This window comes from Tetrao urogallus (assembly GCF_951394365.1).
Source record: "Tetrao urogallus genome assembly, chromosome: 2".
NCBI lineage: Eukaryota > Metazoa > Chordata > Aves > Galliformes > Phasianidae > Tetrao > Tetrao urogallus.
In genome coordinates, this window is record NC_136814.1 from 9,781,442 (window position 1) to 9,809,400 (window position 27,959).

At 44.0% G+C, this 27,959-nt stretch overlaps 1 protein-coding gene across 1 annotated transcript; it reads left to right on the top strand.

The window, feature by feature from the left end:
- Positions 1 to 2,852: 2,852 nt before the first annotated feature.
- On the top strand, positions 2,853 to 25,540 carry EHD3 (EH domain containing 3; the record flags this gene model as incomplete). Its single annotated transcript, XM_079532562.1, has 6 exons — positions 2,853 to 3,079; positions 9,509 to 9,685; positions 14,549 to 14,646; positions 21,802 to 22,214; positions 23,323 to 23,487; positions 25,013 to 25,540. The coding sequence occupies 6 exons, from the start codon at positions 2,853 to 2,855 to the stop codon at positions 25,538 to 25,540; spliced, it is 1,608 nt and encodes a 535-aa protein (XP_079388688.1).
- Between the last annotated feature and the right edge of the window lie 2,419 nt (positions 25,541 to 27,959).

Here is a 27,959-nt window from a genome sequence, read left to right on the forward strand (position 1 = left end):
TAGGTTTCGTTTTGAAGACTAAGATGTGACTTGAGTCTAGTCCCATTCACTTCCAGCAGCATCTTCCCTAGCAAAGTCTCTCTGCTGGAAAAGGAGAACACCCAGTTTGGTCTACATGTCACCAGCAACTGAAACTGAAAACCAACAGAACTTTAATCTTTCTGTGTAGAGAGAGGGAGACAAATTCATTAACAGAGGACACCTGCAGACCTGTCCCACCAGTACCAGCACATCTCGAGCACTGCAATACAGCAATTAATGTGCAGGACATTAAAAAGAGTGAGTTTGTGTTTGAAATGCTCAGGGACTTTAAAGAAATAACAGCTCTTCTTCCAGCAGAGACTTTTTATAGGAAAAAAAACATTGTTTGGAAAAAAACAAAAGAAAACAAAACAAAACCCTAAAAATTCATTGCTTTAGTTCCTTTTCTGCTTTCAAAATTTTTAAGCATATATATATGGAATTTAAAAAAAAACTTTGCGTTGAGACCAATCTGCCCAGCAGAAAACTCTACATTAAAATAAGTCTGTTTAAAAATTAAAAAGGAATAAATACAGAAAGCAGATCACAATTTTCAGTTTGAAACCAGGAAAAGAAGAAATAAAAAAACTGATTATACTCTAAACTTCCTTTCCTAATTTTACTTTCTATTGTTTTTGACAAGCTCTACATATCTAAGGTAAGGAGAGCCCCTGAGGAAGTCAGCCTCTCCGAGAGAATCAGCTAAGAAAACAGACCAAAAAAGCAAATAGAATTGTGCAACTTGTGTGAGTCACCTAAAGAAAGTCTATAAAAACTGTGAAGTTTGTCATAATCTGCCATGGTAATAATGAATGCAAATGGAAAGGACTGTCTTCAGATTCTGTGAGGACATGCTTTTTGGCCTTTTGGTATAAATACTTACAATAAACACAGCTTAATCATTAATATTTATTTTCATCTCGTAGATGTGGAACAACAGTGCTTCTGCTGTACCTGCAGCAACTGGTTCCCAGAAGTTGCACAACACAAGGCTTACTCATGTTTCTCTCCCATTAGTGGCACTCAGGAAGGGTATCAAGGTGGTCTGGGAAGATTTGCCATCAAAGACTTCCTGGCCTGACCTTTACTCAGCCCTGAGACTATCACAAGGAACCACTGAGGAGTAGCAGGCTCCATATATAGCCAGAGAAATACCAGATTGGCCTCTGAGGAGCGCAGTCCTTAAATGGAGAGCTATCTAGAAGATGAAAGCGAGTTTTTCTTACAAAACAAGGAATTCTTGCCAAACTTTGTTGATTTCTACGGGGTCCTTCTTTTTTCAGGAATTTTTACTGGAAATAATTAATTCTTAGAGCCAAAATCTCAGTCTATTTATAAGAACTAAAGCAACAAGGGAAATGAATCTTAAAAAGGTTTAAAAACATCAGTTCCCATTTCGGACCAGCTTTAGGCATTGGCAGCAAAGTAGGGGAGCCTGACTTTCAGAACATACAGTCAACTTGTTATTTCCTTCCAGAAAAACAAAGCCAGTCCCTGGACTCATTGCTTCCACCTCTTGGTCAGGCTGCACAGAAAAGCTGTCTGTGTATCTGTGCACACACCCAATTGCAGCATCAGGAAAATTTATCCAGTCAAATACATAGAAAACGATCCCCAAATCCTCCCAGTGCGTTCCCAGGAGAGTCCCTGGCTGCCAACAAACACAAAACACATTCAGTGGAAACAACTTTATTATTCTTTGTACTCATTCAAACATAAGATCCAGGCACCTGGGACCACGTGCACCTCGGTCTGCCCCTGTGTAAATCAACTGCTTTCACTGCATCTCCTTCTGCAACAAATCTAACTTCTCCAGCCTGAAATAGTGCTGGACACAGACGGCTGGGAAAGGGCAGGCACCCACGACACAACGGGACTTCTTCCAAGACTTCTTCTTGCCACATTTCTTGGTGAAGAAAGTCAAACGAAAAAGCTGTTTAGAGATATTTAAGGAAACGCTTGGTCTAAGCCACTCAGCTGCAGTTAGCAGACCGGCAGGGAGGCATTATAGGCAGGCCTGGCCATAGATGGGCACTGCCAACCCTTGCTCTCCATCCCTCCTGCTGCCCAAACTGCGAGAGGAACAAAAGCGCAGCCAACGACTGTTGAACAGTAAATCACTCCCAGCACAGGCTGCTGTGCTCAGAGAGCAGTGACTGAGCGTGACTCGCAGCCGAGCCAGCCCGGCGAGCTTCGTGCCTCATCACCAAGCCTCGCACTGAGGAAGCTGCTCTGGTGCAGCGCTGCAGGCTGACAGGGCTCTCACTTCAGCCACCGGCTTTACGATCGCAGTCTAGAGCGTTATCGTGCAGAAGGAGCCCAGCTCCCTGCCGTGCTCGCACACAGAGAGCTTGTTTCAGCGCGGGATAAAATGGCGGCAGGGCTGAAGGACCCCGCCGCACCGTGCAGCCGCAGCCCCTCTCTGCCTCCGCACACCTCCTCAACATGGCGCCTCCCGGCGCGGCTTCATTCGCCGGGCAGAACGGGCGGCGCTGCCAGGAGTTCCGACTTCCGGCGCCTGCCCATTTCCTGCAGGGCCAACCCTTAAACGCCTCCCGCCGCGCTCTGAGGGCGCTGCCGCCTCCGTTCGCCCCTCGCGCCGTTTCACCGCGGTATGCCCGCGCCGGCAGCGGGCGGCGCGAAGGGAAGCGGCGTCTCCCGGCGCCGGTTGGCCGTGAGGAGCGTTTGCTGACCGAAACCGCCGGTGCCGATCGCGCGGCGGACAGCGGTGTCGGAGGGAGCATGCAAGGGTAGCTCCGGCCGCAGCCCCTCGCACCGCCCCTCGCCCGACCTCGGCGCTCGCGGCGGAGCTGGCTTCGGGCGGCCCGAAGATGTTCAGCTGGCTGGGCACCGACGACCGCCGGAGGAAGGACCCGGAGGTGTTCCAGACGGTCAGCGAGGGTCTGAAGAAGCTCTATAAAACCAAACTGCTGCCCCTGGAGGAGCACTACAAGTTCCACGAGTTCCACTCGCCCGCCCTGGAGGATGCCGACTTCGACAACAAGCCCATGGTGCTGCTGGTGGGGCAGTACTCCACCGGGAAGACCACCTTCATCAGGTAAAACCGCGCCGCCCAGCCCTTCGGTGGCCGTGCGGGTGCCACGGAGTGCCCCTGCCCGGGGGTCTGTTGTACCCGTGTGCCGTCCGCACCCAGCTCCCTTCTCGGTGACCCTGGTGCCGGGCAGCAGCTCTTAGGCTGAACCCCAGCAGCATGGTACAGCTGGGATAGCTGGTAGAACACCAACGTGGCGAATAGAGCTCAGGGCAGGGCATTAGCAGGGAGCGGTGAGTCATTTGTAGCCTTCTTGCTCGGTCGAAGCGTAGAGAGCACAGGAAGCCTCGCAGAGGTACCGCTGTGACTGCTCAGGTTGCTTTTTTCCATCAGGTCGCATCTTTCCATGATAGGACTCATTCCTTCCATCTTATGATAGTGCTTGGGTGGTAGGGCAGCCTCGGGCCTAGGTGAAGTTAGGGAGGGTTCTTGGATTTGTAATGCTCTGTGCCTCACCTTGCTGTTGTTCTGTGCTATGCCCAGAGGCAACACGCAGAGCCTAGCATGTGTTTAGGTGTGTGCATGTGCGAGAGACCTACCAGTCATAAGGGCTCCGAAATCTAGTCCTGTGCAGCCTGCTGCAGTGCCAGAAGCACGTTCATTCCTGACTGCAAAGGAGAGCAATTGCCAACAGCAGGCTCGATACAAAACCTGCATGGAGAGGGTTAAATTTTTCCAGCTGGACTTTGTTGCAGAGATCTCTGCTCAGGCACTGCTAGTTCAGCTTGCAGCAGCCTTTCTCTTGGGATCCTAGCTGAAGCTGTGCTGTCTGCATTTCCTACGTGATTCATGAGCTTAGCATTAAATTCCAGCGTTACTCTGGTGTGGCTGTGTTGAAATCTGTGGAATTACCCCAGTGTATATCTGGACAGAGGCCACAAGCAGCCAGGCCTTTGTTCTACCGGTATGAATTGGTGGAGGAGGGAGCTGTACAGAGTAGAGAGAAGTGAATCAAATTGACTGTGCCTCTCCAGGAGTGACCTTGAGGAATGCAGGGTGTTTGTGTGTTGTAGTATTCCTGCTAGTAATGCAGGAGCCAAGAACAGAATGTATTGTCAGGCATGCACCTGACAAGTAAAATTTAACAGTGGAAAAAGCCTTTCTCACGTGGGTAGGTCAGGTAGATGATGAAAGGATGTGAATAACCCTGAGAAGCAGTTGGCATGTGGTTGGAATGGGTGTTGCTCTTCTGAAAAATGAGAGGCTGACTTGTATAGGACAACTGTCTGATTCCACCCCAGATCTTTGTTCTGTGACTTCATAACAAATGCATTGAAGAGGCTCTTTCTACCTTCTCAGTTATCGATGTCTCAGAGCAGAACTTTCCTGAAATGTGCGGATGCTGCTGGCTATAAAACTAGAGCATCTCTTCTTAATGCTTATCTGGATCACCAGCATCAGCTTTTCTCTGCAGTCACACCTGGGTGCTGTGGTTGGCAGTCATTCCTGCCTTTGCTCAATTGTGTTCCTTTTTCTGTAAGCTTGAGCTCCTTCTGTGTAAGTCTTCATGCTTAAAGCATGTTCCAGACAAAAGGAAGAGATGAGCCTTCTCTTCTGTGGGAAGACAAGAAATCCCTTAGGTCAGCAAGGTGATCTGAACCTTTCTCAACCAGTGCATTTCATGCTTGTGTCCTCATCTCCGAGCCCTCTTTGTGCAAGTCTGGGATGAGCTAGAAAGAAGAAATTTCTCTATTTAAAATTGCATGAGAAGGTGAAAGGTGAACTGTTGAAGAACCTGTGGGTCTCTTGCAGTAAGAGAACTCCAGTATGCCTCCAACCAAACAAAGGCAGGGGATGCTAGGTAACTGTGCTGCTTGTAGTAGGCTTTCAACATGAGCTTGCAGGCACTGGTAGTTAGAGAACTGGGATAAGCACTGGATTAGCTTCCAGTTATTGTGGGAAGGTGAGTGGGAGCTAGCAACAGAGAGCAGGGCAGAATTAAATGGGAGGGAGAAGTAGAAAGAGAAACCACTATTATGTCTTGATGTTAGCATGAAACAAGATGTGTCCAAAAACATGAATTTGTTCACCTACCTTAGAGATAAATTTTTCTCCTTTTTTTTTTTTGTTCCTATTGAGGTAAGCAAAGAAGAAATGAAAAGCTCTGAAGGGGGAAAAAAAAAAATCTCTCTGAAGAGAGCACCCAGTGTCTTGAAGTGAAACTGCTCTCTTATCAGTAGGCAAAAGCAAGGCAGTCAAGGTCACAGAAATGTTCCTGGGGGAGGAGTGAGGTGAACTGTGTGGGTCAAAGTCAGCAAAGCAAGACGAAAGTGCTCTCTTCTATTCTCTCTCTTGCTTTCAGAAATGTAGGGAACTGAACCCTTTTTTTGCTATGCAAAAAAAAAAAAAAAAAAGGCAGCATCACCAAGCAATTTCTGTATTTCTGCTTCCTATTGCATCTTCTTTCCTCCCTCCAGTTTCTGTCTGCATCCATTTGGCTTTCTGCAGGGCTGGGATCTGAAAGGCCTGAATGTTGGAGGCAAGGCACCTCCTCTACCTGTGACCAACAGCCAGAGCAGTTAGCTTCCTTGGGACGGGAGGATGCTGCTGAAGCCTGCATCTAATGTTATTACTTTTAATGTTTCCTGTAAGAGGATGGGAATGCAGGATAGAACATTACTCTCCTAATTAACTTAGATTCTGTGGTCTTTTCTAAAAATAATCCTGGTTTCTGTGTAGCAATCCTGTTAATAAAATAAACAAGCTAGCCAGAGCCCTACTGACTGTCAGCATGGCTTACTTTTCTGGTGTAGCCACTCTTTCCCTTAACAGCTAATCAATTACATGTTCTGGCCTCTCTGGACCACTTGTCACAAGCTATGCCAGGCAGCCCTTCTGTGACCTCCCCATGTGGCCCTGAACCTTTCATCTCTGCTTCCACCAGGCAGTTCTCACCATTTCCTCCTACTGCCCTCCTTCCCTTTCCTCATCCTTTCCAGCCTGCATCACCTCTGCTGCCACAGCATCCTGCAGGGCTCCTGCATGACTCATCACTAGCAAATGGCTCCCTCCCCCACATCCTGTGAGGCATTCCTGCCTGGAGAGCCTGGGATCTCCTTGCCTGGCTTCTATGCCACACCATACCTGGTCAGGCCAGCTCTGCCCTTGTGCAGTTTTTCTGCCCACACCTCATCATCTTCACTAGGTACAAGGACAGCTCTGAAAGGCAGCAGACAACACAATGCTCTTAACCAGATACCAACTCCAGACACTTCTCCAAGTGGGTGGGCTAGAAATAAATGTGCAGCTCTTGCCTGGTGCTTTCTGCAGGCTTTGCAACCTGGTATGAGGTCACTCCACAGGCTCTGGAAGTTGTCCAGTAGCTCAGCACACTGTTCTCACAGGGGAAATAGCCTTACAGCTGCTGCTTCCTAGCAGTTGGTGTCTCCCACAGCCATTGTTTGCTGTCCTCTCTCAGAGAGCCCCAGAGATTTAACAATTGCATGTGTTCATCTTTCCTCTGTTAGCAGAGGCAGCTTGTGTCACTGCCTAGCAAAAGCCTCCTCCCACCCCCAGACAAGTGTCAATAAATCCTCTTGTATTTGTCCTGTGTGCAGTGAAATCAGTAATGCAGGCACCCTGCTGCACAACGTATCCAAATTTTCCAGAGAAGCTTTGCTTAGAATACAGTGCAAATCATCATCTCTGCTCTCACACTGCTTGCTGCACGTTAAGTCAATTAACATCATCTCATAATTTCTTCTCCATGAGAGGGCTTTTGTTGAGATTTTTGTTCTTTTACAAGAAATAAATCAAAAGTGCTTTGAAATTTTAGTTCAGTGGAGCTGTGATAAAAAGCTGTGCTTCTTTCAAGCAGCCTTGTGGGATGAGGAATGTTGTTATAATATAGTGGGCTTTCTCTTAGACTTTCTCAGAAGTCTTGCCTGTAAACAGCAAACAAAAAGCCCAGGGTTTTTTGTGTTCCCTTGGCACTTTGAGTGCTGTCATATTGCACGCGCACCTCAAACTAATATAGAAGAAGCAAGTTACTGTCTCAGCAAGGCTGATATCTAGCATGTGGGGTAAGATCAGCTTCTAAATGCACCTCATTTGTTGCACTTGGCTATTGATATTACTGTTTGTTTTATCTCTAGCATTTGCAAGGGGAGAACTCAAGGATTTATTGCTATATGTGCACTGAAGCTTGTTTTTGTATCACTCTTAAATATTTAATATCAGAACAAAAGCAAAGTACATAGCCTGAGCAGAAGAAAGCCAGTAGCAGTGACTAACACAGCCGAGATGTCCATCAGGTAGTAACACTTTGTACTACCATCCGACTTCTAAGGTGTCTGGCTAAATGGCTTCTGACATAGCAAACAGTTGTTTCAAATGTGAAGAGCTTTCCAGGGAACTCAGCCGAACACATTCGCATCACAATCTACAATGCTCTTGGTTGCAGAGGGGTAGGGAGAGAAGGGGGAAGTGTCTTCTTCTTCAAACTAGAGAGGTTACAGCAGCTGCCAGGAAGGCATATTGTGATTATCAGTAAGGGAGTTGGCACTCTGCAGCATTAACTGCCAACTGGTTCTTAAGCAATGATCTACTTCTATAGGAAAGTTTGACGAGCTCCTAGGTAGGCTTTATTTAGGCCTACCCTCCCCAGTATAAGGAGGTAGAAGGGCTATTTCCTTCCCTTCCTTAAGTATTTCAGTTTTATGGGAACAAACAGCTTCTGTTTCACCTCAGAGTTGATCTCATTAGAAGTTGTTATTTCTGGGGGCAATATGGTAAGCATAGTACTTGGAAACTACTTTGGGAAGGTAAGACAACACGTGATAATGTGTCAAGAAAGAGATGGTCAACTACTGAGGGAATTATGGGCATCATTGTTCCAGTTGTTCTTGCTGCAGCCATTTTCTTCATTAATGCACATCAAGTCAGAGATGACTTGCGATTTATCTTGACCATACACTTGCTTATTTTATCTTTAGATCCATTTGCTTTAGCCTTGCTTGTTGGGAAATAAAGATGTATTTACTGACATAGTGTCAGTAAATAGCTCTGCTGGGTGTGCACAAAAAGCTTTTGTTGTTCCTAAAGCAGTGGACTGAGAACCTCTTTTGAAGTGATGGTTAAAGCAGGAACCCTCAAAAAAGTGATCGCAAGCCTTCATGCTAGTGGTCCTGTAGTGCTTCACGTAAGAGCTTATTCTCTCAAGACTTAGTCACTTATTTGCTCGAGACTCACTTGAGTGAACTAGTGCTAGTTCTTACCTCAGACGTTAGAGGTCCCCACCTCTTCCTTCCTCTTCTTTTTTTCCACCCCATGAATCTATTTTTAACATTACTGCGGTTCTGTATTTATCTTTTAGTTTCATCATAAAAACTAGATTAAAGCAACCGAAGAGGAAGTGCCAGCATCTACAGTCAATAAGCAACGCAATACTGTGCTAACTTCCATAGCCTGACAGTTATATATTCCTCATATAACAGCCCAGAGCTTGTCACCAGGCCAGGTGGGCCAATGTCATCCCATACAGAGGGCTGAACTAGTTCTAGCTCCCTCTTGCAAGCAGTATAGACAAAACAGTCTCAGTTCTTGGCACAGAGAGACATGTTTTCTGCACCTGCACACACAAAGGCAGCTTTGCTCCCAGTGATGGCATTTGGCTCCTTTATAAACCGAAGGAAACTGTCTCACACACGCACCATTGACTTATTGTGAATTTGCAAGTGAAGTCAGAATGTGCTGCCAGGGTCCTGTTTGGAGTCCTATGGGCCTACAGGTGACTTATCTTTCCCTGAAACTTGCTAAACTGTACAGAGAGGCTGTCAGAAGCTTAAGAAATAATAAGGAATTATTGTTCCATTTAGCTTGGTAACAAATACTGAGATATGCTCTGCCATGCACGTGCTTAGTGCTCAATATGCTTGAATGGTTTATATTGCAAACTTGTTACTGCACTGCAGAAGCACACGGGAGGGGAGACTGAAGACTTCAACAGCCAAGTACAGAAGAAGCTGGCATTTAAGTGACTGATTTGGACCGGGGGCTAAGCACATTAGTTGGATGAGCCTGCTGAAATGAGCTGCAGTGAAGTAATTGATATTGGCACCAAAGGCCAGTAAGGTTTCAGGATTAACTCTGTGATAGCAGTGTGCTGCTGTTCTCACTTTGCTGTGCTAAATCTGTTCCAAATGTCTTAAGGATTAAAATATACAAAATGATGAAAACATGATAAAAATCTCTTGCTTGCTGTACAGCCTTTTCATTTTTTTTTAATCCACCTAAAATGCAGAGGCCTTAAATGTGGAGATCCCAAGTAGAAAAACTACTGCAACATTAATCAAATGATACAGTGACAGTACTAAAAATAGTCTTGGAAGGACTCATACTCTCGAGCTATATAATTTCTCTGGGATCTCCAGCACAACTCACTTAGGAATTAGGGAGCTCACGTCTCATGCCTGCACCCTGTTTTTTCATCTATAGGTACCTGCTGGAGCAGGATTTCCCGGGAATGAGGATTGGACCAGAGCCTACAACTGACTCCTTTATAGCTGTGATGCAAGGAGATGTGGAAGGAATTGTTCCTGGAAATGCACTGGTGGTGGATCCCAAAAAACCATTCAGGAAACTTAATGCCTTTGGCAATGCCTTTTTGAACAGGTCAGTACTCAAGAACTTATTTGCTCTGAAATATAAAGTGAGTATGTAATGAGCAGCATAGCTAGCCATTTAAAAGGATAAGGCATGACACTGCTCTTCTGTCCTTCCTCACCACTCCCATCCACATGGCTGATGCAAAGCCGTTCCAGTCCTACCACAAAGACATCAGTCACTCACTGAAGGGATTAATAAAGTCAGGTGGGTCAAACCTTAATTTTACTTGAACAAATGAAACAAAGAACAAAGCACAGCCTGTCATACTCATGCTGTAGGAGTCCAGACATAAATTATCATTATACTTCACTTTCCCTTGCATTAATATTCCTTGCTATTTCTGAGCAGTCAGCTCAGTTCTCTGAAGATAAGTATTCCAATCAGATGCAACCCCTAAAGTCACTAGGGCAGAACTGGCACAATATCCCCATCTCTGCTTTCTTGCCCAGCTGCCCCCCTCCGTTTTTTTTTTTTAATGTTACTTGGATGTCCCTCCATTCTGAGGCCTTGTACATTCCATTCAGCCTCACCTACTAACAAAAAACAGCTGAGAAGATACTACGTTACCATATGAAACTGTCTTGAGGTGGGGGGGGCTTTACACAGCAGCTCTGGTACACCAGGACTGTAACCTTTCCATTCCATAAATGTACTCCAATCATCCTGAGTTTTGGATTTAGGCCTTGCAGGAAGCTAACAGCACACACCCATATCCTAGATGTGCACAAACTGTGCTCCACCAGGCAGATAGGAACAAACTGTCCAACTACACCCATCCATATTAACACAGTGCGGGAGACTTTGCAAACATGGCAGCTACTCAGCCAAACAACCAGGAAAGATGGGCTTTGACTCCATTTTTGACTTCCAGGCTTTGAGAGTTTCAAGCTGTAGACTGTGGCGTCTCCTATCTGCACTGTCCGTGGGCATGCTGGTGTAGACTGTAGTGAGACAGGCAAGGGAAGGAGAAGCATGGGGAGAAGCTTGATTAGGTTCTTCTCTCATCATTGCTTATTCAGAGAACCTCACAGTGGTAGCAATCTCTGTTAAGAACGCAAGCTCACATACAGCAACTTGGTCCTCTGTTAGACACACTTGATATGTTTCAAAATCTTGCAGAGCTCAGAACATCCATACCTAGCTGACAGGTCAAGTAGCTGCCCACACCCTACATGGCAAGGTGCAACAAGCTTCCTGTCTGAAGAACAGAAATGGTAAATGTGGAGAATGTCATCCAAAAGAGCTCTGCCAATAGCCAGTAGCAGCCACAACTGGCTAACAGTCCACTGCTGAAGAGAAGCAACAGTAAGAGTAGCAAAGCCGGGCATAGATGGCAAAAAGCAAGCTAGCTGGACTGACTGATAATGTTCCAAATACAATTTGCTTTTATTACAGCAATCTCTGCTGTTGCTAAGTGTCCGTTAGCCTAGTTCACTTCATCATGCTGTGGTATTACTCTCTCTTACCACTTTTCTCTTGGGAAGAAAGCGTCAAGCATTTGCCTGTGTGGACAGGAGGGCAGAGAGAGACAGCAGTGATTCAGCAGCAGCTGAGATGCAGTACTGCTGGCAATGCAGAGTAGTCAGGACAGCTAATTAACCTTCTTCCTGAAAACACATTTTAAAAAAAGATTTCTGGGCTGGCAGAAGATGACACACTGAAGGGAATGGCTCAACAGTATGAGCATCACAGTGCTGAAGATACAGATGGTAATGTCCAGTCAGTTAGGAAACTGAGCTTAACCAAGAAGTAACTCAGAGAGGGCTGGAAATGTAGCTGATGTAAGCATACAGCCACTGAGCTTAATCAAATCACCCATGCTTATTCATATTGTAGACCCATCTTCTGTACAAGAGACAGTGCAAAGATGTCTCTGCCTTGGTGCTGCTGTGTGAGTGCTAAGGCACTGCCCTCAGGTAGGAAGTTGTGAGCTGGAAATTTAGAGATGGGAAGCAGCCACTCTTCTGAACTGAGGTGAGAGAGCAACAACAGGCAGGTCATTTTACCTCTGGGCAAGAAAGCCAGTGGAAAGCAACAGAGCAGCACAAGGCAGCAGTGTTTGCACTGACCATGCTCATCTCATATGAGAGGTGGCAGTCTGCAGCACTGTGTCCAGTGTGGTGCAGAGCCTGCTGCTCCTGGAGAGCTAAATAAGGGTGCAAAAGCAATAAGCATCCTGCCTCAGCTGGTGCACCCCTCCCAGTAGAGACTGGGGTCTGCCACCTTCCAGGAAGCAAGGAAAGAGTCAGGATTTGTCTGGGAGACAATTAATTTTGCTGCTCAGAGCCTCTCTCCTTTCTCCATTTCCAAGAGATGGAGTGCCTATGCATACCTTCCTGGTTAAGGCTGGAGGTGGGGTTGACAAGCTGCCCTGGGCTGAAAGGAGAGGGCAGCTCTGCAGTACTCTGCTCAGAACTTGTCTCTTTTCCCAGTCTCCTTGTACCAGGTACTTCTTGAGTATCAAGAGTGGGGCTTGTTTTCCTCTCTCCAGCTCTGCTGGCAGTACCCCAGCTTTGGAGGGATCCCAGCAGAGAGATTACAGGCAGCACCTCAGAGGGCTTATTTGGCACCAAGTGCCTGGCATAAAAATCAAGAATTTCAGCCATTACTTTTGTACCACTTTGGCTTGATCGATGATTGCAAGATTCCTCCTACCCCCTCAGATCTGTCTTGGGAAGCTTAAGATAGGGGTGCCTTTTTGTGATCAACAGAAGACATCATGAATAGTAGGTTCCATTTTTAAAGCCATGCTCTACCCTTAAGGGTAGTAAAAGTCCGGTTTGGCATCACACTCTTTCCTTTGTGTGGTTCAGGACAGAACTAAATAGTGTTCCCTGAGGTACTGCAGTTCTGCTGGGACAACAGGAAGGCAGCATCCTTAACAGCCTTGCCACAGAGCCAGAAAGCACTTATTCATGTTGGCCCCTAACCTTCTATCTAAAATTTCCTGTGGAGTACTTTCCTTGGAGAAACTGATGGAAAATCCCCTTGCCTGAGCCATTTAAATGTCAGAAATGCTTAGGGCTGCAAGAAATGCTTAGGGCCGTAACAATGGAGAACAAACCTGGGCTGGCAGAAAAGGGAATAACATGACCTCCTGAGCATTTGTTCTCTGCTGCTATGCCTGGCACACATCAGGAGAGCCAAGCTAGCTCCCTTCTTCTGCATGAGGCGTTATGCATTCATTCAAAAATGCTTCTGTTGCCACCTACCAGGCTGTGGACAGAGGAAAGAGGCAGAAATATTGGGCTGAAATACGTGACAGCTTAGGCATGAAGATGCTTATCTAACCCATAATAATTTACTCATCAGAAGAAAAAAAAAAAAAGAATAAGGCTGTAGCATAGTGTGCAGGAGTTCGTAGCTGTGGGACTTCATCAGAATCAGCTATTCATCAGAGGCTCTGTCTGCCTTCACTGCATGCAGTGGCCTTTGTGGCAGCTCGGTCCTTTATGTGCTTCTGCTTCTTCCCACAGTAACATTTTTTTAATGCATCAACATCTTACCACCCTATTAATAGGCATACATAGGCACACATTTAAAGCTGCCTGGAATACCGTCAGAAAAAGACTATCCATGAAATGCAACCTGGAACTGTGTAAACAGATAGGACTTTGCTGTGCTTTGCTGTTATCAGCAACTGAAACTGAAGATCTCCATCCCTCTGAGAACAGGCACAAGGTACTCTTGTGAGCTAGCGATTTGTGTAGACAGTGAAAACTAAGTGCAGAGGAATTACACAGAAATTAAGCTGTGGAAGGGAGTGGAGTGAATGAATTAGAAACCTGGTGTCAATCAGCAGTGTCACATTGCTAGGAAAAAAGCAAACTTCTTCCTTAGGGATATAAACAGTACTGTCACGTGTAAGGTACACATCCATCCACTCTGTTCATCACTGACAAGGTTGTGGCTGGAAAACCACATCATTTTGGGGCATTATCCCTTGAGAAATACGTAGAACAATTTGAGAGGAATTGAAAGGAAAACTGCAAAGGTCTTTGGTAACTTAGGAAATGAACTAGAACAGCAGCTGGAAAGAATGAAAGATACTTGAAAAAAATGTAGCTTTCTCTAGAGGAAATACCGAGATACAATGACAGCAGAGGGTCTTTTCTCAGAACTGAGAGAACATAAACCATTTTCCATGTCTACTGTGTTTTAGACTAAAAAGCATTGTAGCACGGGAGATTTAGATAAGACATTAAGAAAAAGTTTTTGCTTCAAGAATAAGTAGACTCTCAGCAAAATTCTGGGAATGTTGAACGTACATCCTTATAGGTTTGAAGAACACTTCAGATAAACATCTGATTGATCCTGCCTTAAGGCAGGAGGGTAGACTAAGTCAATTCTTAAGAGCTCATGTTGCTCAGACTTAGGATTTCCGTGGAGGGAGAACAGCACAGATAGCACACTTTCTGTTTAAGACTAGATGTAAAAATAGATAATAAAGCTTACAATGTTGTTGATTTACTGAAGTTATTTCAATTTACTTGAGTTCAGGTCCCTGCAGGGGAATGCTCAAATGACAAAAAAGAAATACCACTTCTCACTAAAATCTGAATGGCAAATAAAAACATTTGGATTTCTATATTGTTTTTCATTAATAATTCACAATATAGGAGCCACAAAAAAAAAAAAAATGACCCACATCATAGATCATAACTGAACCTCGTGTTCTGAAAAATCCATACCAGAGAAAGTGCTCAATTCTGGCCACTTTTTCATTTCTTTAAATGAGGAGTAGCTCCAAACCTCATCTGAAAACTCGTTTTAAGGGAGATCAGAGCCCTCACTTTCCCATGCTGCCTGTAATGTTCAATGCATCACAAGAATCTTTCAGTTTTATATTAAACATTTATTTTTGCACAGGTTTGTATGTGCCCAGCTACCTAATCCTGTATTAGAGAGCATCAGTGTCATTGATACACCAGGAATCCTTTCTGGAGAAAAGCAGAGAATTAGCAGAGGTAAGTGCCAGATTCAGTTCTCTTCCAAACGATAATAATTAAAACCAAATGGACTGTATGAGTTTCCTCTCAAGCTGTACACATTCTAGACAGAAAGACTAGTAGGAGCCTCTCAGAGATGCTGCACAACTACTCATGCCCCTTCAGCTTGATTTGCTATTTGCTAAAGAGAATTTGAATACTACTGGGGAAGGTTGAAGGTTGCTGACAGTGTCAGTAATGTCTGTATCAGTCCAGTATTCCCCAGCAGAGCAGATTTCCATCAGAAAGTGTCAGTCAACCATCTGTCTGTATTGCACAAACAATTGCTTCCAGGCTTCCCAGATCTCGGCTGGACTGGATGAGGTGTGAGAAACACAGACATCCACAATTTTTCAGCATATCTAGATATTAAACAGATCTGATGAATACACAAAGTCTCTTAGTGAGCTTCCTAGTATCTCAGGATGACCCCACGAATCCCTTCCAAGCAGTCTACAAAGGATAGCAAAATGCACACACCTTCATCAAGTTAAAAACATGCTGTGACAGCATTCCTCCCTTCAGCAGAAAATGCTCTGTAGAGTTAGAGTTAAATAAAAGCTTAAATTATGTAAACGTTTTTCAGCCAAAAAAAAAAAACCAAACAACAACAAAACAACACTAAAAGTACTCAGTTCTCTTCTGGAACAGTCATTGTGATGAACATTTGCTTAGGATAAAACCTTTTTTGTTCTTTAAAAAATAATAAAATATGAGTTAAAATTGAACCTTTTTAAGGCACAAAAAAACTTTCCCATATCCCTCTCCTCATCACTTCAAGTCCTGACATATATTGCAAGATCTCTTTCTGTTACTAAAAATATTCTTCTGCAAAATGTACTGGCACTTCTTGCTCCTTTTTTTGCAGTTTTTCTCCATCAGCCTCCCAGTGGACTTGGTGTCCCAATCGTATAGCTGGATTATATGCCAACAGTGCCAGAGCACACAATGCAGTGCTGTTAGGAAAGTCACTGATGCACTTTGCCCCAAGCCAGCAAACACCTCCCCAAACATCTGGGAGAAACCGAAAGTACAGATTGTTTGGGAACTCACTACATAGTCACGTAGAGCCAGGACAGCTGATCACATGAGCCACACCAGTTTGCTTGTCAATAGCTACAGGACAAGCACCTCATCCAGTTTAGATCAGCAGAGCTTTTGTTGATGTTGGAAGAGCTTCAGTGATTTCTGTCTGCAGGGTACCCAGCCCAGGGAGCAAGAAGAGTCAGAAGAGGGCTGAAGTGCTTATGTGTAAGAAGGGCTGCTGCCAGGCATTGGCTTATGGGAAGCCAATGTTTGAAAGGGAATGCTCACCTCCTGGCTCTCGTGGCAGAGAAATAGGAAAAAGTGGTGAGGCTGGGTGCCTTTGCTACCAAGCTCGCAAGCCAGCTGCCATGATTAGCAGGTTGGTTTTGGAGGGAGACAGAGCAACGATGCAGTTTCTAGGCAAAAAAACATGACAGTGCCAAAACTGCTTATACAACAAAATACTTCTGTCTTTCTGTACTTTTCCAGCCTGCTCAGCTTTCACTTGGGAATGAAGCAAAAGCTGGGAGAGGTTTCCCCAGAGAATTTCCAGTTCTTTAACTGCTGAAACAGGGTAGCTCTGCCAGTGCCAGCTTAGCAATCCATCAGGGCTCATCATGCGTACTGTTATACTTAAGGGACCAGAAGCAAGGAAACTGCCTTTTGAGGAATGATTCAGAGGCCCAAGACCAGGTTCTGAAGCTTCTCATCTGTCTGAATTCTTAAATTCAGTGCCTGGTGAAGTAGGCCTGTCAAGCAGGAAAGGTTGATGTAGTCTGTCATATCTGAAGTCCACATCGCCTAGGCATGCAGTGAAATCACCAGCACTTGGTACAGCTGCTGCTACATTTAGACTCTTGTTAAAAATAAATAAAATAGTAATTATAGTCTGCACTGATCTGTCATACTGAGCAATTTTGACTTGTGGACTCCTCCATGGCAGGTGGTTTCACAGGTATGTGGTAACTAGGTGCCCAGATATAGGGGATTCATTTAAGAGGCTGGTGAGAAGTATTCCCAAAGCATCCTGCCCACTATTTTCTCTACTGTTCTTACTTGGAAAACAGCCATTTCTCCTCTGGTCTTTTTCCTAACTGTCATGTATGAGGAATTACTCATCACACTGCTCCATCCCTCACTCTGCATCTTTTTTTTTTCTTTTACATTTATTAGTTTTTATTGTCTCCAGCTATGCATCATACAGCAACAGACTGCTGTATTTGTACCAAAGCAGCACAGTGTCAGTTGCTTTGACAGTTTGGTATCAATATGGATGCTATCCATTTGCGAAGCACTGCACACGTGTCACATGACAGTCCAGCATCTGCAACAGGGGAAGATGAGAAAAGGTGGAACTGTAGTGAAATAAACAGGGACAAAGGGGAGTATCACAGATCAAGTTATGTAGTAAAGGAGAGCCAAGATAGAAGCTAGGACTTACTCACAATTTATCATTTGGTGTAGTCTGCTTTTACCACCTAGCAGCAACTCATTCACTTCAGTAGCAGTGCATCCCTGGACAATGAGCCCTACACACTCCACTAGCTATCAGTCTCAACCTACATACGCACAGACCTAAGCAAATCCAAATCTGCCAAGTTCAGCAATGCTATAGCCAAGTAGTAGCATTTGACCCCTGTTTCAGGGTCATGCTTCCTGAATACATGCTGAACACTTGCTTCATCTTCATCCGATGTATGTCACCTCCTCCCTTTCCTCTTTAGCAGTGAACACAAGGTCATAGCAAGGAGATGAGGATTGGCAGTATCATTCCCCATCAGCTTTCTTTCCAGACACACTATTCCAGTCTTCCACCCTGTTCTATTCAGCTGGCTGCAGTGCAGCCCAGGCTTCCCCAGTCAAGGGAAAAACATGCTAGCCTTGCTTGCCATTCTAGGAAGGGAAGGAGAAGCAAGGACCAGTGACCAGAAGCTTCAGTACTTCAAATTGATAGTTGTATAATCAAGATGCTATAATTGCAATATAGTTGTTTAATCAACAGATATCAAGATGTTGTAATCACAATATAATCGAGAGAATCAAGCAAGGTAGACAATGATCACAAAGAGAATAAGCGGAAGAGCTTACCCTTCGGCTGAGCTCACCAGAAGACACCAAGAGAGGGGATCTCCAGAAGAGATCCTTCCCCTCTGGTAGCCAGCTCTTAAATAGGTCTAGGAGGGGTGGAGCCTGGCTCCACCCCTTCCGGCAGCACAGGTGAATTGCCTTCACCTGTGCTCCTCTGGCTGACTCATGGCTCGCCTCAGGTGATTAATCAGAGGTTCAGGCCGTGACTCAGCAGTTCCCATACAATAGTTACTCCTGGAAGTGAAAGAAAAAATGATAGGAGGTATCAGTCTTAGGCAATTCCAGAGCTCTGACTGAATTTCTAACAGCTATATTTGGAAGAGAAAGGCAAATACCAAGAGAATCAATATTCCCCCCTTCATTAAATGTTTAGAGTACAAAAGCAATAAGAAAACATCTTTTTCCAAAGAGTTTTGTCACGTTTTGACAATATGACACAACCTCTAAGCATCTAAAAAGGACACGTTTCGTACTCTTGCTGTTAACAGTTTCCTGCAATTATGTTTGCTTGCATTTTGCATTTCACTCCACCTGAGAGGTCTGAAGGGCAACAGTTAATCGTGACTTCCCATTTCACTACTGTTACTGCAGTGCAATAGCCACTCTGCCAGCTTCCTCTAAGGACAAGGCAAAAGAGCAGAGAACCTGCACAATTTAAGCCCCTTTTATTTGTAGAAATATTTGATGTCATGAGCCTGGCTAACTCTTCTGACTTGAAAGCAGAATGCAAACTAAAAAAATAAAAATAAAGATCAAGTTTATGAGTTTTTTGTTTGTTTTTAGGGAAGAGGGATGGAATTAATTTATTCCTGTACTTCTGTCCGTGCATCAGCACTGCTCTAAAAAAATGGATTCAGATACCTTCTGAAGTTTCTGTCTGACTATGGACTATGAAGTTTAAGTCTGACTATGGACTGTTTTCAGGATTGGCCAAGATACCAGGAAATACTTGGTCCATCTGTCACAAATGACAAAGATATAAACATGTAACAAGTAGAAAGGAAAAACTCCACTGTGTGTAAGTAGAAGCTGAACAGGCTTTTGTAAGGAGACTTGGCTCTGGACAATACTTTCATCTGTTTTACTTCACCTGAACTGAACTTGTCTAGGGAGATCTCCCTTTGTTTCCAGTGACGTGAAGTAAGAACTCTGTCAGGCTCCCAGTCTCTTCCCAACCATGAAACCATTGCACTAAACAACATAAAAGCAAAAGGCCATGGTGTGCCTCTCCAGGTACCCATTCACGTCTATGTTAGCATTACAAATCTGACACCAGCCTGTCTTTCCTAGCTGAGAACACTATGCAGATTTTCTGTAGAGTTACTCAACTCCCTTTACCTGTGCTTTGGAAACTTTTAAGTTTCCAAAACCCGTGTAATATTTCCATGTTACTTTTCCTTCCTTTACAGCCATTTGCCAGACTCAGGTGGTACCTGTCCCTCCCTCCTGCTACGTTCTTCTCTAGTGTAGATACCTGCTCGTTTAGCCTTTTTGGGATCTTCCCAGAAGTGCTTTCAGAAGGGCATTCCTGTCACTCATTTAGAATTAGCCTTCAAACTCTCTTTTTCACTTTAAAAATACAGATTAAGTAATCATCTGTCTGGAATAGGCACTCATCTGCCAGAGCTGCTCCCTCTCTAGGTAGTCAGTGTTTGCTGTTTCTAGCTACCTTGTCTTCTGCTGATGGTGTCTTCAGGTACTTGACGCACAATGCCAACCTGTCAGTTGACAGATAGGGATGGACTGTGATCCTGGTAGGTTTTTGTTCTGTAGATTATTAACAGGATGGTGTGAAGAGAGCTCCCAGTGGCTAAAACTGAGCAAGAAGGAGGTGAAGAACAAAAAGCAGCTGCCCAGTCTAAAATGTTTCTAACAGCAAGCTGTAAGATAACTGCTATAAAGCAGGAGCTTTGTGTCCTACCCCATTGCAAGCACAGGGTCTGTGGCCATAGTTCCCCAAGATGAGAAATCCAGTAGAACGTGCTCACTTATCAGGCAGAAGCAAACAACCTGGGAACAAAAAACAACCAGTATAGCTAGATGGTGAGAAATGCTGAGCCACTGCGTGCACCCTCACTGGCTTAAAGACATTACAGTCAGGCAGATTTTATGCTGTGTAAGGTACCATCTATCTTCCCACAGTCAGCATAAACATTGTGTCATTCTTGGTCTGGCTTGACATAAAGTAATTGCATAATCCTGCCATATCTTAACTAAATATGTGCTGCCAGGTATACTGGGAGCTCACAGATAACTACTCATTAAGCCACAGCCCGCCTTAGGGAGACTGGATGACAAGATGTTTGCAAGAAGATCATTTCCTCCATTTACTGACAACCCTGCTAGCTTGTCAGCTTTGTGTTACATCTGTCAAATGCTTTTCATGCTATCAGAAAAAAATCTGTCCCCATGAAAAAAAAATAGTCTGACAGAAGGAAATGTTTATCGTATTCATCTTGTCTATTTTCTTAGAGTGCTGTATAGTTGAGATTCATTTTCTGTCCATGTTCTGATCTGTTCTTCTTTCACAACCTTATCTGGAAGTTGTGAAAGAATCCACATCATTAATAGCAAACTGTTTAAAATAGGCATGTTTTTCAATAGAAACACAGCCAGGAATCACTGGAGAGAAAATGTTCCCCTTCACATTTGTCTGAACATCTCTGTAATAATGGTTTTACTTGTATGCAGCTTTTGGCAGATGGCTTTGCAAATGCTCTGTAGCTTTACAATAAACTGTGCTACAATATGTGGATAGCTTCACTCATCAGTGAAACACTGCCAAATCTGGCTGCTTTTGTGAGAGCCCTTAGCAACCCTCCACAACACTAAGATAGGGTGTGAAGAAACAACACATTACCGTGGCATGAGCAAGGAGGACACTTCAGACCCAGAACACCTAATTTGAGAGTAGGTCAAGATCAGTTTTTGATGTAATCTTACACAGAAATAAAGTGGCAGAAGAACCTGTGAGATAAAAACCAGGTAAAAAGAATGTTGAATTAAGGCTGAATTTAATTATAGAATAAACTTTGTATGTTTTCAGGTGTGGAACACCTCCAGCTCTGGCTGAAGTTAGACAAAACATCCTAAGTTCTCTGCACTATAGAAAAGTCCTCTAAAAATGAGCTCTGAACTAAACGTTTAAATATTAATTTCATCTTATTTTTTTTTTAATATCTACGCTAATAGCTTTCCCTTAAAAGTTCTGTACCCTGTTGCCCTGTTATTCAAATGCTTTAATAGTAACCTACTCTTTCATATGCTAAAAGCAAAACTAAAAAGTAAACCTTGTGAATTTTCTGCATGGGAATTCTCTGGGCATGTGTGTGGGAAAACACCATCACAGAGCTCTGTCAGTGACTCCAAGTCAACGGCTGTCAACAGAGGTCTGTCCCACGTGTCCTTTCCACATGTCACACTGTACGTGAAGGGAAATTACACTCAGTGTTTTTCCTCTTCTCCTCTAAATAATTCTGTCACTTAAAAACATAAACCTTAGTTTTCCTGCTACTTCCATACAGGAAATTAAGGACAGATGTAATCAGCACTTGGTAGAACTGCACACAGAGAAATATGTCTCAGCACATACAGGAAAGGTCTCACACATTCACCTAATAGTCCCAGTGAGCGTGACATGTGAGAGGAGCATGTGGATCAGGGTTTTGTCTCAGCACAGGATGTAATCCAGCCCATGTTGTTGCTCTGAAGCATCACCAAGTGTTATTCCAGGGCTTTGTTTTCTCTTTGGTGAAGGACAGCTGTCAGTAGACTCTCCCAACACACAAAGAAGCTGGGAAAGACAGACACTGCTAATCGATCTGTAGATGTAATGAAATCCACAGGGATGTTCTAAACACATATGGTAGGTTACCATAGCAGCAAGGAATGTATCAAGATCCCAGCAAGTATTAATTCCCTTTTCCTGTTGGGTAGGGCAACTTTTTTGACTCTGAATAGGAAATAGAAACAATAGCCAGGCTTGCTTGTACATCTCTACTCTTCTTCCATCCCTTGCAGGTTATGACTTTGCTGCTGTGTTGGAGTGGTTTGCAGAGCGGGTTGACCGCATCATTCTCCTTTTTGATGCGCACAAGCTGGACATCTCTGATGAATTCTCAGAGGTCATCAAGGCCCTGAAGAACCACGAGGACAAGATGAGAGTTGTTCTCAACAAAGCTGACCAGATAGAGACCCAGCAACTGATGAGGGTGTACGGTGCTCTCATGTGGTCCCTGGGAAAGATTGTCAACACACCGGAGGTCATCAGAGTCTATATTGGCTCCTTCTGGTCCCATCCGTTGCTCATCCCTGATAACCGCAAGTTGTTTGAGGCAGAGGAGCAGGACCTGTTCAGGGATATCCAGAGCCTCCCCCGCAACGCAGCCCTAAGGAAGCTGAACGATCTTATCAAGCGGGCACGGCTGGCCAAGGTGAGTGTTGGCATAAAGGAGCCCAGGCATTTAGTTTGGGCCACCCACAGTATGCACAGTAATGGGGAAGTGGTTTTGGTTGGTCTAGCTCACGTAGCTGGTGGATCCTGCCTCTTTTGTTTCCCCTTTTCTTACTTCACTCAGAGGCCTAGCGTATTTGTCCTATGCACTTTGAGGAAGAGCCTACTGCCTCTGCTTGGTGCATCAGTCGTAACAGGCCTGAGTGAAGAGTTGCCACAGGTCAAAGAAGGTAGCTTTTCCAGCTACTGGAAAAAAAAAGCAGCTACTGCTAGCAAACTGAGAATTCAGACAAATACAATATGTCAGAATCACACACCAAGGAAAGTAGGAGTCTTTTGCCTTAAGGAGATAAATCTGCCTCAGATGGATGTGGAAGAGGTGGAGACTGACAAGAATGGCAGATAAGCCTGCCACAAGCATGGGAAAAACTTATGGGCACTGCCAGAAGTTCCATCTCTTATTATTTAAAAGCAGCTGAATGAAGTTTGGAATACTGTGAGGGAAAAAAACTTTTTACACCATAAAAAAAAAAAAAAAGCAAGAATATTTCATTTAAAATTCACTGCCATTAATCACTTCTGTTGGGGAAAGTGGAATTCTGCCTTCTGGAATGACCAGTGCCAACAAGAAACATTACACAAACTTAGTTTTATGAAAATCATTGTTCTAGGTCTGTACATTCCTCACATACAAAGTACACAATATCATAGCATCGTGCAAGTCAAAGACTCATTCATGGTAAAACATTAAACAGAATCTAGAAAGCTTCAAAACCTGTATGTTTGGTTTGGACTGGGAAGTGGCTATTCCCTGAAAGGCCTGCGCAGAAGAAGAAAAACACATCCCTAGAAAGTGGCTGTATTACTCTGCATACCCAAGGCTCCTACACTGCCCTCACCTTGTCTCTGCATAGCTCTCAGCTCTGGAGCGATAAACAGCAGATAGATGCAAACTGAGGAGCTAAACTTCTTCAGGAGGGGGTGATGTGAGTTGACTCCTAGGCACACACGCAGTCCACTGGGAAAGAAAATTTGTGGTGCGTTCTTTAGTATGTCTTCTACATTCTGTGTCACTTAATGCCTTTCAGGTCCATGCCTACATCATCAGTTCCTTAAAGAAGGAAATGCCTTCAGTGTTTGGGAAAGACAATAAAAAGAAAGAGCTTATTAACAACTTGGGAGAGATTTATGCCCGCATTGAACGAGAGCATCAGATCTCACCAGGAGACTTCCCTAATCTGAGAAAGATGCAGGTAAGTAGTGGCATCTTGTCCCAAGTATCAGACACACAAGGAAAAAGTGTTAGAGTAACTGCAGGAAATAGGACAGAAGCCACAAAGCAGACCTTGATTATTGTTGCCTATGCAAAAGCCCTGTAGCAGTCTTGAAGCAAACCTTAAACTGTGTGTAAACCTTAAACTGTTAAAGAATGTAAACACTTTTTGCACATCAAGCTCACAAGAAGCTACTGCTACCTTAGTTTCTGAAGTCTTTGCCTAAGTAGCCCTTAAGAAAATGAATGAAATCCTATGTTGTCAGTTTTTAATTCCGTGTTCCATTTTTAGATTCTCCAGGCCCAAGAATAGTGTTAATCTATAACACTAGAAAGAAAAGAAAGGTACATCTCCCAGAAAGCCTACATATATCTCAGGAGCTGTATTTTTTTTTTCCTCTACTTCACTCTGGTTCTAGCAAGAACCAGAAAGAAACAGTAAAAACTTAAAGCCCCTTATCTGTTTTAAGCAATGAAGCAAGCTTGCTGAGCTGTAGAGCTAAGACCTGACCCAGTGTTCATCCAAGTCAAAGACTTGAAGGACCTTGGATCAGAGCCTTGTATTGTATAATTGAACAATGCAGGGCATGGCTATGTTGGTGTGTGGCTTCAATCCAAGCAGAAGCCTCTTCACAGTTACTAGCTGTTGAAGTCATTACTGGCTCCCTGTGGAAGACACAGCAGCTGTTCATCTTTTTAGTAGAACAGGGTATTTTCCGTAAGTTCTTGAGAATGAGATCTATAGAGTATACCCAATAGAAGGTCCCATTCACTGCTTGTTGAAGTATGCAATTAAATGTTCAAGAATAGCTATGCCACTCCAGTAGGAGTGAATACATTGGATTTAATGAGTAGCAGGTAAAAGATAAAGTTGTATGTTGTTTTTCATTTGTATGAGATTTCTGCAGTCCCTGGTCAAATCACTTTTGCTTAGCTGTGAAAATTACCAAAATTGAGCTATGCTGTGAAGATCTAGCATATTTATGGCATCTGAGAGATGCACAGTATGATAACAAAGGATTTATCAGTGAAATAGTCTGTTGCCAAAGTCACAACTCCTTACCAGAGTGCAGAAGGAGAGGGAATGCAGAGCACCAGCTAGAAGACATAGCAAGAACTGCACAGACGGTTTGCTCTGAACAGTTTGGTCCTCAAGCAGAGGACTTCAACTTAGTTTGGAAAGGAAGTCTTATTTTACATTCTTACTGCCATCATCTAGGCCTTTGGGTAAAACCCCAATCTTCTCTGTACCATATCAGCCCCTCTGTTAGCTAGGAAGACTATTCTCTTCAGGGCTTAAAAAGGATGTAACAGCATGACCAGCCAGGGAAACCCTATCACGTGCCAAGGAGCAGGACTGTTGGAGGAGAGAGTGCTATTCTTCCTGCTCTTCCTCTACACGAGGAGTTTTTGAGCCAAACTGCAGATAGGGAGCGGACTCTGCACTGTTACTGCCCTGAGCACAGCCATGTCACTCACCTCTTGCTCCATTGTCCTGCTTTAAGGATCAGTTGCAGGCCCAGGATTTTAGCAAGTTCCAGCCTCTGAAGAGCAAGCTGCTGGAGACTGTGGAAGACATGCTGGCTAATGACATCGCCCAGCTCATGGTGCTTGTACGCCAGGAGGAATCACAGCGGCCTACCCAGATGGTGAAGGGAGGAGCCTTCGAGGGCACCCTGCATGGTCCATTTGGCCACGGCTATGGTGAAGGCGCTGGCGAAGGGATCGATGATGCTGAGTGGGTGGTGGCCAGAGACAAGCCCATGTATGATGAGATCTTCTACACACTGTCACCTGTCGATGGTAAAATAACTGGTGCCAATGCAAAGAAGGAGATGGTAAGGTCTAAGTTGCCTAACACAGTGCTGGGCAAGATCTGGAAACTGGCTGACATCGACAAAGATGGCATGCTGGATGATGAGGAGTTTGCCTTGGCAAATCATCTCATTAAAGTCAAGTTGGAGGGTCACGAGCTGCCAAACGAGCTCCCTTCCCATCTCCTCCCTCCATCCAAAAGGAAAATAACAGAATGAAAGGAAGGTTACAGGGGACAGGGAAATGGAGGGGAGAAAGATCTAGAGAAATGTTTACTTAAATTATACCTTTAGATGTGAGATTGCCTTTCAATGTATACCTATTCTGCTGTATGAAGAAAAAAAACTAAAGCAGAGCAGAAGTCCAAATCTTCATGATAATATGCAATTAATTCTTCCAGTGTAATGTCCCCGATTTCTAATGTGTAGTCTGTAAACATGGAGGTAAAGAAAGGATCTTGAGATTAGAAGAAATTGAGTAGCAAAAATAGAAGGAAAACTCAAGAGGGCTGCATCTTCTCAGAGAAAGCACTAATAGAAACCTGCTAGCTACTGGTGCCGCTCCTGAGCTTTGGCCACACATTGTGGTCTTTACTGGTTTTGCAAACCTCAGGAGGCTGAGATTCTTGACAGTGAAGAAGAAAGATCTCCAAGCTGTCGACCAAATTAAGGAATACCTCCTAATAATAAGAAATACCAAATTCTAAGTCCCTCGGTTAAAAAGTTTTAGGAATCTGATTCATTGTTAGATGCAAGTCCTTAAAATAACAATAAAAAAAAAGAAACAGCTCTGAACTGTGCATCTGGAGTTCCTCATTATTGACTGTGGAATACGCACTAAGAATTCCCAAGCACCTCTGCCTCCTATTCATTCTCTCGGGGAGGTCAGTTTTCCCAAATATGGCCAAGGAAACAACCATCCCAAAGGAAACAGAAGGACGGGGCACTAGAGACAGACTTTAGGTGGGCTGGAAAGGAAGAACACCCAGGCTCTCTGGTCATTTCAGAAGTTCTCTTTCAAACACCTTTAAACAGGGGTGGTATTCATCATTCGTGTGAAGTGATACGTTTACTGTCATTGTGTGCAGTGAAAGTTACTAGGTCCCATTCTTACTGTAAAGCCAAGAATGCAGCACTGTCACATAGATGGTCTATCAAAAGAGCAGAGAACACAGAGCAGAGCTTGTTCCGCTGTCTGTGCCCCCACAAATATAACCTAGATGTTGACAGCCTTCACCTACCCTCCTCCTCACCACACAGTAATACTCAGAGCCCTCCAGAACCTCTACCCTGAGTCTAGAGACCTTCGTTTTTTTAATACTTCATAAAATTTATGTTTTCAAGACTTGATTTTGACAGAAATCCTTCAATTTCCTATTTTATCCCTCCCCCCCACACACAGTCACTCACACATGCACTCTTTTGTTGTTGCTTTAATGCAGCATTTTGTTCCAATTCCTGTTGTCACTTTATATAAGCTGAGTTCCTACTGTGATAAAAAAACCAAGACAAGTATAACTTATTTTATATCTGTGTTCATATTATATAGAGAAATATATTGTGTATGTAGGATGTGCTTATTGCATTACATTTATCACTTGTCTTAAAAATGAATGCATTAACCTTTTTTGTACCCTGGTCCTAAAACATTATTAAAAAGAAAGGCTAGATCTGTCTATTTCTTTACATGGCAAACTTAAACATAGAAATCAGTTTTGTCTTTGCAGCTATATACAACAACAGAATTCCCAAACGTTCACGTGCAGATCTGCCGTGCTGGACTCGTGCACTGCTGAATGACTGACTAACATCTGTAGCAGTCTCTCTTTTCTGGCAGTCTGATTGCAGCTGTGCGCTGCACTCGCTGAAGCTAGTCGAATCATACCCAAGATTCATCCTGTTCAGAGGTGGAGGGGTGACATTCCAGTAAGTACTTCAGTAGGAACAGAAATACAGTGAAACAGTTTCCTTCTGCTAGTCACAAATGAAAATGCAGATTCATCAAGACCTAGGATCAACACCAAGATGACAAACAGATCTTGCTGGCTCTCGTTTTACTTCTGTCTTCATGACTCTTTCTTGACATGTTTATTACAGTGGTCGTTATCCCCAGTTTAGGACACTGAGGTGCGCTGAATATGAGAGCGCAGGTGAGATAGTCCTGGGGAAAAAGAGCATGAGCAGTACTGATTGGCAAAGTCTCTGTTCAATGTTTGTACAGGATGAGAGGGTGGAAATCGTAGGGTGGAGAGCAAGAAGCAAACAAACAGATTTAGTCTGCCAGTTTCACTCAATTTTCTCAATCCATTTCAACTACACAGTGGCCAGCTGTTATTACAGCATGCATATCTGGAAGCACTAGTCCAAGTTTTTCTGTGGGATTTGCATCCATTCAGATCGAGGGACAAGGAACAGCTGAAAGACCTCAGACCAGTCCCAGCTGGTTTTCTAGTAACCACTCAAACAGAGCATTATACTGATTGTGTTGTGCTGAAATTAAACATTTAAGAAGCAGGAGCTGAGTTGTTCTCTTGGGAGACAGGAGAGGGTGAGATCTTTCAGTCTTTTTCTAGTATACAGCAAGGTGTCCAGAAGGCCAAAAATCCATCCCATGTATCAGATGGCTTTCAGGGCACAG